At 32.3% G+C, this 18,853-nt stretch overlaps 3 protein-coding genes across 3 annotated transcripts; 1 reads left to right on the top strand and 2 right to left on the bottom strand.

Annotated features, from left to right (window-relative positions):
* On the bottom strand, nucleotides 267-1,149 carry LOC105156423. The gene has a single exon (XM_011072542.2). The coding sequence runs from the start codon at nucleotides 813-815 to the stop codon at nucleotides 336-338; it is 480 nt and encodes a 159-aa protein (XP_011070844.1). The 5' UTR covers nucleotides 816-1,149; the 3' UTR covers nucleotides 267-335.
* LOC105156422 (CAX-interacting protein 4-like) lies at nucleotides 4,205-5,546 on the bottom strand. Its single transcript, XM_011072541.2, has 2 exons — nucleotides 5,408-5,546; nucleotides 4,205-5,233 (listed from the first exon to the last, which is right to left on the bottom strand). Exon 2 carries the CDS (start codon nucleotides 5,210-5,212, stop codon nucleotides 4,412-4,414), a length of 801 nt encoding a protein of 266 aa, XP_011070843.1. The 5' UTR covers nucleotides 5,213-5,233; nucleotides 5,408-5,546; the 3' UTR covers nucleotides 4,205-4,411.
* On the top strand, nucleotides 6,261-10,369 carry LOC105156421 (signal recognition particle 14 kDa protein). The gene is made up of 4 exons (XM_011072540.2): nucleotides 6,261-6,413; nucleotides 7,481-7,574; nucleotides 7,706-7,815; nucleotides 10,001-10,369. The coding sequence occupies exons 1-4, from the start codon at nucleotides 6,411-6,413 to the stop codon at nucleotides 10,169-10,171; spliced, it is 378 nt and encodes a 125-aa protein (XP_011070842.1). The 5' UTR covers nucleotides 6,261-6,410; the 3' UTR covers nucleotides 10,172-10,369.

Genomic DNA, 18,853 nt, shown 5'->3' with positions numbered 1-18,853 from the left:
AAACACATATCTGACGAAATTCATGTTATCCTTCTGTTACTTTCTTGTTGTATTTTTTCCTATAATATCTCCATAGTCATCCATTGTATTTCAATCTCAACAATTAAAGTTGAAAATTCAGGAAAGTTGGGTGTATTTTCGAAATTTAATTTAAACTTCAGCTGTACTGAAAATTGGTTCGGCCCACGCTTGTTCTTTAATTACTCCATAGATAATAACAAAATGAGAAAAATAAAATAAAACAAAGAGACAAGAGACATCCAAAATAAGAAAAGAAAATGCCAAAAACTATGATATATGATCATTACCAAAAAAGAAAAATCCATGTTTGATGATTAATGCAAGGACTTATCCATCCTCTGGGCAGGAAAAGAAGTAAAATTTCTCAAAGGGCTCATGTGTGCGGCTCGGGGGGACTTAGGCATCTCCGGGATCCTATTACCGGAGTAGTCGTAATATATGACCCCGGAGAACTCCGGCGGCTGGCATTTCTCTCCCATCAGGATTGCCTTCTGCCACAATCCCATCTCTTCTTGCGCTTTGGTGTTGTTGTTACCTGGGTGCAGCAGGGATTTCTTGGCGTGAACCAGCGGTATCATGGCTTTGTTGCTGAGAGTTGTGATGAGCTGCTTCGGCGTCCGTAATCCCGGCGATTTCGGCGTGCTTGTTTCGGTCTCGTCGTACTTGCTTGGGACTTGCCTTGCATGCTTTGCACAGAGTGCTACGAGGGCAGACACCGAAACAAACAGGGCTATTGCGAGAGGGACTGGGGAGAAACTGATTTCACCCACATGGATTGGTATGGGGCGTACCATTTGAGTTACTGGCGAAGGAGATGAACAAGAGAAATTGGAATTGGAATTGTCTGAAAATAGCAAAACGAGAGGGTTTTATATGTGGGGGGGATGTTAGGTTTTTTCTAATATTTGGGTAGCAGTTGGAAGGTGGGAGGTGAGACGAATTCAAACTGTGATTACTAAGTTGTATTAATAAATAAGGAGGGTATGGATAATGCTTTTAGATCTTCATTTTTTTTTTAATTTTGGGAGGGATGATATTTTTATATTTATTATTGTTTTTTTTTAATTACAACGATGTTGTAAATATTAGTCAATTTACGTACTTTATCTTTTTTTTTTCCCAATAAATAAAGAAAAGATATGAGTGCATAAAGCATTAAGTTGTAGCATAAATTTAATTGATTTGGCCAATGCTATTAAACAAATTAAAGAGGCATGAAATTTCACTATCAAATAATAGAGTACAAATTAAAGTTGACTTTTTGGTAGGTGCTACTTCAGGAGAGAATAATTTGGATGGCTGCCATTTTTTTGGGAAAATATCGTAATTTTATCAAAATTATGTCAATGTCTACACTTATCTCTTAAACGGGTCATCCAAATTAAAACCAAATCAGACAACAATTATGCATACATATAATTTTTTAAATTCCCTCAAAACAATACTTAAATCTTTTATGCAATTAATTGTAAAGATCAAAATTTATCTGATCAAAGGTAAATAATTAATTCAATAGGCATATATGCCAAATTGCCAAAAAAATCGTATAACATTAAATCACAAACTCGTCTTTCAGTAATCAATGGGTGCACACACATGGATTTATGAGCAAGAAAATGTATAACTATTGATCAAAGAATTCAAGTGCATTCATTGAATATCTCTTTTCAACAAGTTGCTTATTCTTAAATTTCAGAATACAATCGATGAATATGAAGGTAATTCTCGTGCCCAATAGACTTGTGAACACGGAACGTGATAGTATGTATGTATGAGATGACTGACCAACTAGGTAACCAAAATGTCTAGTAGACTCTCTCCATTTGTGGTAGTTGAGTCAACAGCAAGTGTGCAAGAGCGTGGCATAGACCAGGTCTACTCCAGCTAAAATATTAAGTCAGATTACATATATAATAGGGCTTGTTTGTTTGTTTTATATATATAATAGGACTTATTTGTTTGTTCTTGGGTTGACTTGCTCGATCGGGAATTGCGAGAATTGGGTATTTCTTAACTTTTCACAGGCAGACTGCTTTTATTGGGAAAAGAAAAAAAATTATTTTCGCTTTTATAAGTTGGTATATTTTTAAATTTCATATTTTATTTACTTAGTTTGTAATTTAGACTATACTTTATTCGTTCAATGACTATTCCAATCTAATTTCATTAGTTTTCATAGCAAATAGGGAGAAATTTATAAATCTTGGACAATTTTTTGGGGATAAATTATAAATAGGGATAATTACACTTTCCTTCTATGAGATTTGTTGTAATTGTACGTAAATCTCATATGTTTTGAGAAATTATATCTAATACCTCTAAATTTTAATTTACGAAAAAACTTATTTGATAGATGAAAAAAGCAAATATCGAGATGTTATAAGTAATTCTTCCAAATGTGCAATGTAACTCTACGAGGCATCATAAAGCCATCACTAATGAAGGTCAACACACACAGAAACATGTGTGTGTCTGCGTGTCTGCCCGTACATATATAATCTATAATAAATATTTCTTCTTTATGCCTACTTTTCAGTTGTTATTACTGTCTTTTAAAGAAAATGAAAATATTATGCAACAACTATAACTATTTTAAAGTTAAGCTCGCATATAATAGATACTACATAGAAATCGTGCCTCCACAGTATTATAATATTTTCTTTTTTTTTTTATGTAATATATGGTGTTTTTGATAGTTTATAAGCTCCAAAAATTTGTTTAGTATTTTTTTTAAAAAATACTTTATTGAATAAGATGTTTTGAATTTTATAAATTATTTAAAAAATAGTTAACTTCATCAAACTTTTTTCGAAATATCTTATAAGTTTTATAAGATTAGTATGTCGTAAAGTAAAAAAATCCTCAAATCTTATCATGCCAGACAACCTTATATCTTACAAGGCTTAATATTTTATTTTATTAGAATATTTTAGAAAATTAGTTTTACAATAAAATTCAAAATCTTATAACACGTAGGAGTTGGTACGATTTCTTAAAAAAGCTTAACCAAACACCCTTAATAATTTGATTTTTTAAAATGTCATTTAGGGAGTATTTACGAGAATTTCTAAGTTTAGAAAATTAATTTTATAAAAAAAAAATTAGAGATTGCATTGCAAAAATTCCATTATACAACTTTTATTGATTCAACATAGTTACAATAGATCTCCAAAGATTGCCTCTCCATTCCCCACTTTCCTTTCTTTCTTCAACCATTTCTTTTCAGACAGTGACACTACTTTTTTATGTTTACTTCTGTCTGATTTGTGCCTAGCATAAATGAACATATATATTTTTCTTATTCAAAAGTTTTGGTAATAATTCGTTATTTTTTATTGTAAGGAGATTATTCATTAATTTTTATTTTAATTTAAATTAATGTCTACTATTTATAAAAGAGTTATAAAACTTTTTAAAACAAAATATATCAAGAAATAACAACTTATTTGATTCTAATAGTATTATGCCTATTTTAGTCATTTTAATCATTTTACCAATAGACCTTATTATGACAAACATTCTAACATCTTATAGAATATTTTCACATTTTATATGTTTTAACATCTTATTTTATCCAAACACTTTAGGAGCTTATTTTTAAATTAAAATTCAATATTTTATAAACTCCTAAAACATTTTATAAAATGTAGAAACTTATAAGATATTTAAAAGACTTCGCCAAACACCCTCTTAATTTGACTAGATTTATAAATTGCTCGATTTATTAAGATGTTGATATACTCATATATGTAATTATATATAAATAAAAGAAAAATTGGCCACAATGGAGTCAATTATTTTGTGACATATCATGAATAAATTCATATGCGGATATATAATTACAAAAAAATGACCAATCACCAATAAGAAAAGAAAAAGAAAAGGAAATAATACTTTCCAATTGGTCTAAGTTGTATAATTTATAATTGTGTTTTTATTTTTTCATTTTCAATTTTCATTGAAAAAATATTTTTCAATTATTATATAAATTTTAGTTGAAATGAAAATAAATTTGAATTAATTAATAAAATTATGTTTTATATTAAAACTATGATATTCAATTAAATAACCACTAGGTTCAAAAAACAGCAATAATTAAGCTATACCTACATGTAAACCAACTTTTAACTAAATAAAATTCCAGAACATTTCTGCAATATTTCAACTAACATGACCGATCACATGTCGAAATCACACGTATCATACTCAGTAAATATAAAAAATCTTACGACCAAAAGAACAAAACAATTAATATGATACATTACATTAAACTAAAAAACAACAAATATACCAAACTAATGCATTGTCCACTAAGCTAAAAAGGTTTTCATTAAGAAACTCATCATCCGAGTATTCTTAAAAGTACAAAACATATCACCTAACGTAGAAGCTAGTCCTTCTCCTTCCTACTCTTCTTCCTCTTTCTTCCTCTGCGCTCCTCCTCATCAGAAGACTCATCCCTTCTCCTCATATTTTCCTTCCTTTTCTTTCTTCTTCCATCATCTTCATCCTCGGAATAACTATTTCCTCTCTTCTTACTCCTTTTCTTCGACCTCCCTCTCTCTTTCCTCACCCTCTTTCTAGACTTCCCCTCTGACTCGTCATCATCCGACTCATCACTATCATTCCTCTGCCTACTCTTACTACTCCTCGACTTACCACCACTAACCCTTCTTCCGAATTTCTCTGCTATAGCCCTCTCCATCTCAGAGTCATAATCGGAATCAGAACTCTCGCTCTCGTCTTCACTGCTCTCCTCACTCTCCATCTCACTTTTCCCCTTCACCTTCACTCTTTCTCCCTTCAACTTCTCCAAGCCAGACAAAACTGCAGCTTGGATCGCTTCTGGGTCCTTGCCTTCCCCCTCATCCTTAGCACTCAAAAAATTCCTACACTGGAATGTCAAATGCCCAACCCTCCCACACTTCTTGCAAGCACCACGAGCCTCATCAGCATTAGATCCCGTTACACGGGCAAGAGCAAGTAAACCCTGGAAACTAGCATAGGCATTCTCAGGCTCAGGCTCAGAGACGGAGCTTTTCTGAGAAGGTTTATTCTTCTTCTCTTCTTTGTTCGGCGCATACGGGTCATACCCAATCGCGCTCTGCCATATGCCATGGGTCTGTAGGGCAGCGCTGCTGTGCACCCGGTTGTTCGCCGGCATGCGAACCCTCCCCGCGGTGGCCGGCATGTTGGCAACCTAGCAATACAGCTGTGGAGATAAAGAAAATTAGGATATTTGAGAACTTGAATCACGAATTCTAGGGTTCTAAACAGGGATTACATAAATCGGATTTGCAACCGTAATTACGAAATTTTAACATTGAATGTAACAGAGGCATAAAGGAAATAAGAAAAACATCGAAATCGAGAATTAGAGGCGTACCCTGCTACGATCCGGAGGTAAGGATGGATTGGATTTGGGCGAGAGCGATTATGCGAGAGAAAAGTAGAGAGAGGCGTCTGATTTCCAGGAACTTAAATAAGGAAAAGTAGCGAACAAACGACGCCGTAAAAGGAACTCGGCCCATAAACAGAAAAAATAAAAAAATAAATAAGAAAGAGAAAATACATTGCAAAAATAAAAGTGGAGAAAACACGACTTTTGCGATACGTTTTCCTGAATGGAATATATTTTATTTAAAACCATACTAATACTATCTCCGTTTTCAAATTTTTAATATTCATATTCCCATCTAAGATGTTGATATACTCATATATCTAATTATATAAAAACAAAAAAAATGGCCACAATGGATTCAATTATTCTGTGACATATCATGAAATACTTTTCATATGTGGATATATAATTACCAAAAAAAAAAAAATGACCAATCACCAATAAGAAAAGAAAAAACAAAAAGAAATAATGCTTTCCTATTGGTCTAAGTTGTATAATTTATACCATTTTTCTTTTGGGTCTCATGAAATACTTTTCATATGAGGATATATAATTACCAAAAAAAAAAAAATGACCAATCACCAATAAGAAAAGAAAAAACAAAAAGAAATAATGCTTTCCTATTGGTCTAAGTTGTATAATTTATACTTGTGTTTTTATTTCCGTTTCAATTTTCATTGAAAAATATATTTTTCAATTTTTATATAAATTTTTATTTGAAATGAAAATAAATTTGAATGAATAAATAAAATTATATTTTTATATTAAAACTATGATATTCAATTAAATAAATATATTTTCGCATTAGTTATTGTTTGAAAAATTGAAAATGAAAACAAAAAACATTCGCAGAAATCAATCAAGAAAGTGTTGCACTGGCTTTGAATTGCAAAACGGCGTCGTTTCGCTGCTAAGCCTTCAAGATACTGCCTAATTGGACCTCTAATCCCTGCATTTCACATCAGTGCTTCTCGTTCATCCTTCGGAGATGGTAATTCTCTCTCTCTACTTGTCGATTCTTTTGTGTAGAATTTTATATCTGCAATACATATAGAGATATACATATATATATGTGTCTATGTGTGTTTTTAGAATTTGATCTGAGTGTACCCAATTTTTAGATCATGAAATGAATTGTTATTTTGGGTAGTGTTTATGAGTTGTTCTTTTTCCCTGCTCTATTTGTTCATGTTTAGCGAATAGTGAATTGTCCAGATTTTTCGGACTGTAACCAATGTGAGAATGTATTCTATGGAATTTATGGGATTTTGTTTTCTTTTAGTTCTCATGTTTCTGGGGTGAGGCGTCATTGAATTTGGCAGTATGAAAGACCGATTTACCAAAAAAAAAATACTAAAAATTGAACTTTATGCTTTCAGAGGAAAAGTGTAGTCTTATGTGTAATTTTGAGTTTCTGCTATGGTTGGTGGAACTTTCGAAAAGATTAAGTGTTCATGAACTGTAATATGATAATTAAAAAATACTTTAATATAGACAAACCTAATGTAACTCTCATTTGAGATTTTTAATCGGTCCGTTGCTTACTTATTTTCTTATGGTGTAACAGCATGCTTAAAGAGGCCATTTTGTATATGTGACAGGAAAATTGAGTGACGTAATGTAATTTATGTATACAGTTCCTTGAATGTTGCTCGATTTTCTTGATGAATGAACATAAGAAAGGGGGACATTGGGATTGGGCTTGCTTCAGAAGCTGAGGTTGCATTGTGTTGAAGTTGAAGTGAGCCAGTGAAATTATGCCCAATTTTTTGGTTGGTGGGGTGACTGCGGGGGTTGCAGGATGATGGATGCAGGGCATGAATGTAGTTTCATTGCCATCAGGGTTGCAGCGTACTAAATATGAAAATGCGCCATAATTCCCTAACGCATTTAGAAAATGTGTGTCAGACATATAATCTTGTTATGTGAAACGTGTATGTGCCATTTTGCATAGGTAAACAACAGATCTTATTGCCTTATGATGGCAGATAAGAATGTTCGTTTGAGTACAATAGAATATTATTGAATTTTTGCCATATTCGATTTTATTTTGTATAGGTGCGATTACAGCCGGATCCATTCCTTAATGAACTTACGAACATGTTTGAGCGGACTACAGAAAAGGGCTCTGTATGGGTTACCTTAAAACACTGTGAGTTTTCGTCTCTGTTTAATCTAGCCTTTTTTCACCACTTCAGATGATATAATATCCAATTGTTTGTAATGCATGCTGCTTGGTTAGAGATTCACATAACAATAGCTGTTGATTTGCGCTGATTGCAGCTTCTGACAAGTCAAAGGTGCAAAGGAATAAGATGAAGACAGCTGGAGAAAAAATTGAGTATAGGTGCCTGATTCGAGCAACGGACGGCAAGAAGACCATTTCCACAATGGTATATATTCTACCAATCCTCCCTTTTTATGTTTACTCTTTATTATGCGCAACTGCAACACTTGTGTACAGTCTGACTGGTTTTGATTTGTGAAATGAACAAGCTACTCGTTAAAGGCACTCATGAACACGTAGCTAAGTGCAAGCAACTTTGGTTTGTTAAATACCAATTACTAAGGTGTCCTACAGTTGGGGAAGACGAATATTTGGAGCCTTCTAGTACTATTTTCTTTGTTGTCAATTAAATGTGGTTACAACGGTTTTCGGAAGGTACTTTGCTCCGTTGTTATATTGGTTTTCAGTGAGATCCAACATATGCTTATGTAGTATATGAGGCTACGTCCAGTTGGGGTTACTAGCATTAGGCAGACTTCGTCTTAACTGCTTGAACTTGTCATGCCTGCAAATTTCTGCTAAAAGAGGCAATTGACTACCTAACTGTTATTATGCTGCTCCTTCCCCATTTTATTGTCATTCATTCCATTTGTTGTCTTTGAAGTTGTGAAAAGAGAGGGAGTCCGTTTCTGTTGATATGTATCTTAATCTTCCACGTTAATCAAATCCAACACCTGTAGATGTATATAGTTCTGTAACAGCCATACTGAAAAGCCAAGGCAAATTTCTCTATCATCTCAATACTGAGAGATCTGTGCAACGTAATTTGGGGTCTGAGAATGTAGTGTTACTATTGCAATCACAAACCTAGAATATGGCCATACTTGTTTTCCAATGATTTTATCCAGTCTTGGAACTCCTTGCCTTCTGCAGGTCGAATGTACTTCTTTCAATGATTATGAAGTTTTAATTTGCATATATTCTGATCTTTCTACCAGCATATGATGGCTGAAGATGTTATTAGGAATGTGAACACTACTATTTTTGTTTTTCAATAGAAGTAATTTCTTCTAGTGGCTTCACTGTAGCAAGTATTGGTATATTTGTTGAACTCTTATGATTCTTATGACTTTGTTCTTAGTAGAAGTGATTTCTTTATAGCTGCTCGAAAACGTTGTGTTTATTATATATACATTTTTATCCATGTGCTAGTTTTCCTCTAAAACTTTGTTTGTATCTTTGTTGAAAGAACCGTATTTGCTAGACTCACTTGGGTGTACATCATCTAATTCAGTTTGCTTTAGAAAAGAGAAAGGCTATAATGGGGACATGACTAAGTGACTCGTGCCATGGGATCCCCACATTCTTCTCTTTTTGACTTCTGGACTTGTGCTTTGCTTGGAACATACTGACTAAATATAAACTAACTCGTCATGTTACTACAGATGAGAAACCTGAGGATAAGGTCTAGGATAAAATATTTTGCGCTTGGAAAGACTATAACTTCTGTTGAACAGGCTATAGCTTTTTCATAAAAGTTCACAGATATGCGATTATGAGTATCTCTGAAAAGTGCGTTACATATTTTTATGCGATTATGACTTTTGGCATGTATTTTAAAAAAATTTCTACGCATACTTTATTTTCTAGTTTGTGTTAGGTCTTTATTCTGGTTCTAGATGGATTGACCGTGAGAAAATTACTTGTATTATTGAATTTAAGTTGCCCACTAAGAACAGTAAGTTGGCTGCTTGGGAAGTATGTGTATCACTATATATGGTACAATGAGGGTACACGTGGACTTTGAGCTAAGATAATGGTATAAAGAACTTTGTGTCCAAAACTTATGATGGAAAACATGTTTTTATAATCTATCTTATTTATCCAATGCATTCATCCCTTGAAAAAGCAGGGAGTTGGTAGGAAATAAAATGCTTATTTATGCTGAGTAAGAAATTGATTTTCAAGCTTAGCGGGAGCCATGAGGGCTTGAAGAAAGAAGGAAAATTTTGAATGGTGGCTCACTTTTACCAGCACACAAGGAATTACACATCTTTCCAATTAAAAGTTTCCATCTGAGACTGGCTGCAGCTGTTAGTTTTTATTCCGACCATCATTTCAGAAATAGACTAACATCTTTTGAGCCAAAATATCACTTAACAAAAGTACTGACAAATACCGCTTGCGTTGTTTTCTGCAAACAATTGATCTTTGTTGCACATTGTCGGTTCTGCTTCCTTTTCCCTGTTTCTTTTCCTCCAAAAGATTCCTAAAAATAAGTTGTAATGAAATATAATCATGGTTTTGGAATGCTTCTGTACTAAAGCATACATGGTCTCATCGTAATGCAGGTTGGGGCAAAAGATCATCAACGTTTTCAATCAAGTTATGCTACTATTTTGAAAGCCAGGATGACTGCCCTGAAGAAGAGGGAGAGAAAAGATAAAAGAAAGGCAGCAGATTCTGATAAAAAAGCAGACTCAAAGAAGCGATCTTCTGCTGCTAAGAAAGCCTCTAACTGAACAAGATTTCATTATTCATCTCTTTTTGGTGTATGACCTCTTACATTTTGGGCTTTTGACTAACAGTAAGTTAAACATGTTTATGATGAAATTGGATGGCTGAACTTTTTGCAGGAGATCTAGATTTTAGATACAGAAGTTCATGTCGATTCTTGTTTCCCCTCTCTATTGAATATTAAGATGAATTTTCTGCTTTCAGTTTTGTACATTCAAACTATTTAAGACATTGGTGTGGGTGGTAGAATATGTTGTGCACTTTTCCACGCTTATGAAAATGGGGGCTTGATTGTTTAAGACATTCTTGAATTAGTACTTGTTTTTGAAGTCAAAACTCGTCCATTTGATTCTGAATAGCTTCTTTCAGAGTAGTTGAAGATGCCATCTTTTGTTATTGGGGTTCATTAATTTTTAACCTGTGTAGTGTTAACAAGAAATTTATTTATTTGTCCAATTTTTAATGACTTAAGATGAACCTATTTTTCTGGGTATGTATAATGACTATTTATATGTCCTTCTACCAAAAGACTTCACTGAGATTGTTAAAGTGAATCATGTCGAAATTACTATTTTATCCGTATTTATTATTTTTTATGAAATAAAAAAAATATAGAAAAATTTGAGCATGAGTAAAATAAATAATTCATAGAAAATATTAGTAATAATAATATTTTATGAAACTTTAAAAAATATATAAAATCATAATTTACAATTTAAAATGAATATTTTGGTTAATTTTATCACAAATTTAATTAAATAGAAATTTACTAAAATATACCTATTATAGATGAATATTAAAATATAGAGAGTATTTGTAATTTTTTAAAAGATAGAAAAAATATTTATAATTTTGGTGCGAGGGTGCACAAAGCAACACAACTTAATACGTAACAATTTGAATCACGGAAACTTCGTTGGTGCATTCTGGATTCTATTTGGCTAAACATTTAAAATATGAGGCACATATTGAAAATGTGTTTTATTTTTGTGTAATATTAGCCGTTGTGGCATCTTATTCTTGTAGTAAGTATGATAAATTCAAATATATTATAAAATAAGAATAAAATATATAAATCAACAAATTATATTTAAAAAGAAAAAGAAAAGGAAAGGACCAACTTGAGGTATTATTGACAAAACAAAAAAATGATATGTTGGTGTTGCAATGGCGTACAGTCACTTTTATAAATAAAAATAAATTATAATCTAATTAGGGGTATAATTATTACAGAAATAAGAATCTCGCATGAAAGAAATATACCCAACTCAAATTATTTCTTACATTATCGTCAAATTTGGGTGATTGATATTGATGAGGGGGTTTTTTATCTTTGGACGAATATACCCCTCACATTAATTGGGGAACCTCTATTGGAAAGATTCCAGGATCCCACATAATGCTCAAATGGAGAGATTCATGGCTGCCATAACAGTGGTTGGCTACGATTTTGGGCATAACTTGAGCTTTCAGACCCGGATATTGGCACTCACCAAAAATATCTTTTGGAGACATATAAGAACAGCAAATGAAGGTCTGAGAAGGTAAGTTTTTCACTTCATATCAGTACGCATACTATTCGCTATCGACGGATATCTCTGATCTAGGAACTGACTTGAGCGTCGGAGAGCCATAGCCGGGACTACACCCGACCGGCTTAACCGTTTCTTTTGTTCTCAGGGGTCGCGTTTCGGGAGCCAAGGTCGGATCGCGGATCAAAAGTTCGATCACCGAGTGAATTCGATTAAATCTCCCTACGCATTTTCAAATATTTCGTATTTTTACGTTTTTGCTAGTTATTAATACAGAAAAATATATTTATTGTGATAAAATTACAAGTTATCACAAATATTGTATGATTGTCCAATTGATTGATTTTATACTAAAAATCATAAAAAACGGCCCAACCCTCCTTGATTCAATTAAACTGCAACGTATGATTTTAATAAGTTGGAGTTGAATTGAAGTTAAATTTTTAGAAACTAGAAACATTAAATTGGGTTGAGAATTGGAGCAATCTACAACCCATCCACACTAGTGACCCCACCCCACTTTGCCGCCGTAAACAACAGGGAAAACTTTGCCAGTGTTTGGGTCTGAAAAGATTAAAAGTGCACAAGTTCCATTATACAACTTTTATTGATTCAACATAACTACAATCGATCTCCAAAGATTGCCTCTCCATTCCCCACTTTCCTTTCTTTCTTCAACCATTTCTTTTCAGACAAACAGTGACACTACGTTTTTATGTCTACTTCCGTCTGAATTCTCATTCACTCTTCCCTAACCCCATCATCTCCAAATTTGGCAGTGCAAACCAAATGTAATCAAGTTTTTCTTGTCCAAAAGGAAATAAATTCGCCAAAATTCAAAAGGCAATTACTCTTTAATAATAATAATAATATATCGAATTTTGATAATACTTGTCATTAATTATAAATTTTTATCACATATTAATAATTGATATATTAATTGTCATTGTTTGTTAATAATTAACATCCGTAATGTAATAATACTTGTAATTAATTCGCTAAAAAAATTGATCAAATTCAATTAATATAAATGGATGTATATATGTAATTTTTTATTTTATTTTCAAATACACAGGCCAACAAACATATATATATAGGGTTTTATTTTGTTTTCCCACAAAAATGAAATAAATAATTAGACCATGGAAAATAGGGCAATAGGAAGAAAACAAAAATCCCAGAAATCAATCAAGAAAGCGTAGACTGGCTTTGAATCAAGAGTATATAATTAGAGCAACCGCAGTTGAATTATTAAATCTGTGTTAACTAGATTAGTGTAGTAATTAATTAGAATTATAAGGGTGATAAGTACGTAGTAGTAGTAGTATTCCCTCCACACACACACACACACACATATATATATATAGGAGCAGGAAACATGGGATTTGCCACACAGCTCATCACGTGCAATGCACACTTCCTATATTTTCTGTCCGGATGAGTGTTAACTATTTTGACCAACCACTTTTAATTAATTAATATCCTTATAATTATAATCTGCAGGTTAGCTATAAGTATCTCCATTATTTCCTGCCGTGCCGTCGCAGCTACTCATATGTTTCCTGAAATATATATTCATGTATTCTAAGGTAAACTAAAGTTGTCAAAAACGTAATCACGATATCATTAATCCTACCTAGCTCCCTTCCATCACTTTCATTCATCGATCAACCGTCAATTACTAATCATAACAAAAATAAAAAGAAAAAAGAAGAGAGAGAGAGAGAGAAGAAATGATGAGTTTTAATTCATGTGTATATCTACTACAAAATTCTTCTACTCATTCTCATAATACAATTTACACAGGGATCAAACTCAGACAATGAAATCATGACGATGATCACTAACCATGCATTCTTAATTTCTGGACTCATACTTTGTTTTGCTCATCCTGAAAGAACCCTAGCTAATTAATGATGCAAAGGGTTGGGACCGGTGGGGACGAGGCGCTTCTCCACGCCATAACGTGGATCAATCTGGTTCCCGGCCGATGGAAGTCCCCGGTGGTTGAGAAACGGGGCGAAGTCGAACTTGGTAGCCAATGCTTTTCTATGAGTTGGGATAGTGGAGGCGAGGTGGAGGGTGGATGAGGTGTTGTGGAGGTATTCATGAAAGAGTAGGAGGAGAAGAAAGATGGAAAGAAAAGGGCAGAAGAAGAAACGAGGGATTTTCATTTGGATGGAGAAGGGTTTGAAGAGGAAGCATGGATTTTTGAGTGGATTCAGAAAAATTCAAGGCTAGACACACAGCTTTTCATCATCATCCCTTTAATATATAACTACCTACGCAAGGAAGAAGCTAATGAGGAGGGGAGGGGAGGGGAGGCTCCGTTTCCAATAAATGTTCCTTAAAATTCAAGGAACAAAAAGACTCCTCATTAATTTTGTGGATTGTCAAACCCCCCAATTATTTATTCTTTTTTTCTATTTAATTATTACTACTTCATTTCTTGAAACTGGGAAAATTATATATACTCAAACCTCACCTATTTCTTTTCACATATGTGTAAAATTTTATTATATTTTAAATAAAAAATAAAGATAAACATATGCATGAATAACAAAAATAATCAATGCTAATTAAATTAACTTATTTGACAGAATGATGGATAAACAAATATAGTACGTAGTTACTGTAAGTCCTTCTATATATGAAATTCTTTTTAATAATTTGAATTGTTTTGACTACACCAATTTAATTGCATTTATTAATTATTAATTTTTTAAGTTATATATAAATTACATGTTAAATACAGAGAGAAATGCAGTAGTGAGTGGGCCGGGCCATGTTAATTATGCACAATCATGAAATAGCACAAAGAGGTGAAATCATATGAAAATTGTGGAGGTGATTTGGTTGGCCCTTTTTAGCATATGATATGAGTCAACTCCATATTTATTTAGGCTATATTCATATCATATTCAAGTGCACTGCCACCAATTGTTTTAGTGCATCATCCAAAACTATGATTGCACATTGAATCTTAACTTGTCCTTCCAAACCGAAATAAACATGTTTAATTCATCTCTCTCTCTCTCAAATATATATATTAAAAATTAATGTGGCTGAAAATTATAATAAATCAATACTTTTGACTATAATTAAATAAAATCGATTTAAACTTTGGCTATGATTAATTAATCTATCATGATTTTTAATTGGGACTAATATTTTAGATTCGTTTGTAAAAAAAAGGTGATTGTTATTGTACAATAATAATTAATTAGTATTCATTTTATTCTTTTACTTTTAATTATAACAAAAAGTGATACTTCTTGTAATGAAAATATGCATGTGAATCTCTTGTTTGAATTGATGACTGTGGAATAAGGGGCACATGCCTTATGAAAGAGTATTGATGAAATTGCTGTGTGCATAGAACTAGACATGGTTCATTCATTCTATTCCTGCACCTATTGCTCGTTTATATTTATATATGATCTGAGTATGACGTGGATATCGCTCTAAAAGTATTCCAAATGAAGTATATAACTTTTAAGAAAAGAAAAAGATCGTTAGGTTTTTTTAAGATTTCTTTAACTAAGACCTTTCGATATTTAGGTTAGTTTTGAGATCGAAATATATAGAGTGTAGTTTGAATTGAAGATACTTAATGCTGATAATTGTAATAAATATATTTTATCATAAATAAAGTGTACTAAATGTATTTATAGGACCAAGTGTACTAACTTGTTTGGTCCACGTGGTATCATCTTCAACTAAGTGTATCGAAACAATCTACGACTTTGATTGAGGTGGTTATTGGAACGGGTTGGGTTAGGCACCCACCTGAAATCGATGGATACTGATTCTAGTGTAAATATGGAATTTTTTTTAGATAGAGGGGTGTTAATGTCTTTTTGAGTGTGATTAGAATATGCCCTTATCTAATCCGTGTAAATATGTCCCATCTGAAAATAGAGTTTATCTGACCAATTAGGAGAAGAAGAAGTTGGATAGTCTCCGTCAGATATTGTGATTCTCTGTCAGAGAAATCCCAGAAGAAAGACAAAATAGTAATTAAACCCATAAAATTGGTACGATGTTACGATGTTGTCATAGAATTGAGCTTCTGGGCTACAGTTTATGGGCCTTAATTTCGGCCGAGGCACTATTGGGCTTTTAGTAGTACTGTTTGAACCATAGTTTTGGGCGAAATTGTTAATCTTATTCCACAAAAGAGTTTGAGATTATAAATTCAAATTTCTTTAAATATATAGGTATTTATCTAATTTGATGTGTCTGTCAGAATTGGTGAATTTTGAATTTTGAATTTTGAATTGTGAAACACTTATTTAAATTAAAGTTGAACACAAGTTCAAATGCATAACAAAAACTATTTTATCGATTACTAGTTCATAAAATATTTTTATTAAATTATTTTAATAATTATGTTATGGTGATATCATTATAAACAAAAATATATATATACTTGCTTCATTCGTTTTAACATAATTAAGATCCAACGAATAAGACCCAAATTGGACCCAATTATTTTAGGTATATGATGAGTAATGTTTAACGAGTATTGTACGGACAAATCCCAGTAGAATATAGAAATAATAACTACGAATAATTATTGGGCTTGAATGCAAATAGAGTAATACCCATTCATTAACAGTCCAAAAACGGGCTAGCTTGCATATATATTGTTTGCAACCGCCCACCAGATTGGGAAAGGTCATTCATAATTCACATATATACTATTATATTAATAAGGCTAAAGTATATGCATAATTATTAATTATGTTAATTAAACTAATATATTGCTTGATTATTTAATTTATTAAAATATTAATTTAATAATATAATTATTACTTCTATCTAAAAACAGAAGTTAAAGTATATGTATAGTAGTAGTGAGACATGCACAGCTTCGTGTGGACTATTTTCCAGCGGCTTAATTAGAGAGTTGATAATTAATTAATGCTCAATATTATATATAAGACTAATTAGTAACGGAATTGGTAATTGTAGTCAAACTGAAAAGGACTTAGAAAGCATAATTTGCCACTCGATCCAGCTCAAAGTCGGCACTGCATTTAATTAGCTTACCATTCAATACATTATTTATTGCAATTTATGTTTCATTAATATTAATTTCTGACTTTCTCTCTCAATTTTATATATATATATATACACATGCCATTTTCACTTGTGAAAATCTTCACAATAGTACCAGCTTTTGGTACGAGATAGGCTATATATGTTTTGGTTTGGTCCACATAACGTGCCCTTTTCATAATTGTTGAATAAATGCCTGAAATTAATTAATGCCACTTTTGATAGTATCGGTTGTGCTGCATTCATGAAAATATTTTATTAAAGATTTGATGAACATGATTTGGTCAGTCACGATCAATGTAATTAGATCAATAATTAATTTTGACAGGAGTGTATTACATCTATTTAAAAAAAAGACATAAATAATCCTCTTTCTAAGTCAAAATACCACCAGATTCTAGGATTAGGTTCCTATACCCCGAATCAGGTTGCTAGACCCGCCTCGCCCCAGCGACCCGTATAGCAACCTACTCAAGAGGCCCAAGATCCTGACCACATTGTGTCTAACAACTCAAGGCTTGAGAATACGCCACGTGAACCAAATATGTACAAATATATGGTCCTATAAATACCCTTATGTATGCTACTATATTTATGATAACACACATAAATTACTCGTTGTCCCATTTACTTACTATTTGAGATTGCTATTTATTATTTTGAACTTCAGCTAACTTAGGTATAGGAGTTTTCCCTGAAAACTATCTCAATTAACCTAAAGTGTTTTTACTTAGGGACTACCAAAATATTAAAAATAATTATATTGGATCATGAACCATCACCATCCAAAAGATCGCAAAATTTGACCCGTATCAAATTTCTTGATCTTTTAATAAGCCACGCGGGTCATCTATCACACAGAAGAAAATTAGAGTAGTTAGTTCATTGGAGTAATTAATTATACCGTCATCTCCTATTATATATATTTTATATTTTTGTTTGAAACTAATTATAATATTATTTCCTCTTATTTTTTTCTCCAATTAACAATAGCCATCTTTCGGTACTATTGATCACTCTGATGGAAATTTTTTTTTAGTAGGTGAATTTATTTTTTTTATAATATGTGATTTATTATATAATTTAATATTTAAATTTAAATATTAAATTAATACATCAATAATTTAAATAAATAATCACATTCAAAACGAAATAAAAAAAAATACTATAGTAATAAATATACACCCACACTCGTGACAATTTCATTAAGTAACATTGGACTACCCATTTGTAAGATAGTAATTTAACTTCCCATCCCTACGATTAATATTGTTTCATAACCTTATATATATACCCCTTATAAATTACAATTAAGTTTGATGAGTGTCGAAGTCACCAAAAATAATTCCTACTACACTTGTGAAAGTGGGAGTAGGGTCGATCCACAGGGATTGGTTTTAAGTTAATTTCTTTTAGAAAAATGGAAAATAATGGGGGAAGGATGTTGATAAAAAGATGTGATCAAAAACTAAATAATTAAAAATGCCTGGTAAAAATATGAGAGAGAGATTTTTCGGTTAAGGCTAGGATCATGCTTGATTCTCGTGAGTTGATCATTGATGCAAGAATAACACATGTATGGACAAATAAACCAGTTATGGTCGTTGGTACGACCTAACAACCTCACATTTCCTTACCTTTTCGTTAGCCAAGGTACGACCGTTGGCTAGATCTCTAATTAACAGACAACCTTGGGAACGTCCACAAAATTTAATCTATTAACAGCATTAAGAATTAGAAAGGCCTGATTCTAATCAACAAACTCCTACGAGGACAATTCGTTTAAACTAGATCATGCATTCCCCATAACATAATTAAATACTGTGACATAACTAATCATGCTACGTTGCCACTAAGCAATCACCATACCTTAACCAGAAAATAAGGAATTTAGCCGGACATATTAATAGAAGAACACACTATAAAGTGGAATTCCATTAATTCCGGTAGTAAAATAAAATAAAAGAGAAGAGATGAATAGAGAATTCTATAGAGTTCTAAGATAAAAACTGAATCGTCTTCTAATGAAGAGATCCCCCCTATTTATAATAAAAGTTCCCTACGAATCTAGACGTAGTGGGGGGATAGATA

The sequence above is a fragment of the Sesamum indicum genome, linkage group LG2 (genome assembly GCF_000512975.1).
Source record: "Sesamum indicum cultivar Zhongzhi No. 13 linkage group LG2, S_indicum_v1.0, whole genome shotgun sequence".
Classification (NCBI taxonomy): Eukaryota; Viridiplantae; Streptophyta; class Magnoliopsida; order Lamiales; family Pedaliaceae; genus Sesamum; species Sesamum indicum.
This window is presented reverse-complemented; position numbering and strand designations above follow the sequence as displayed.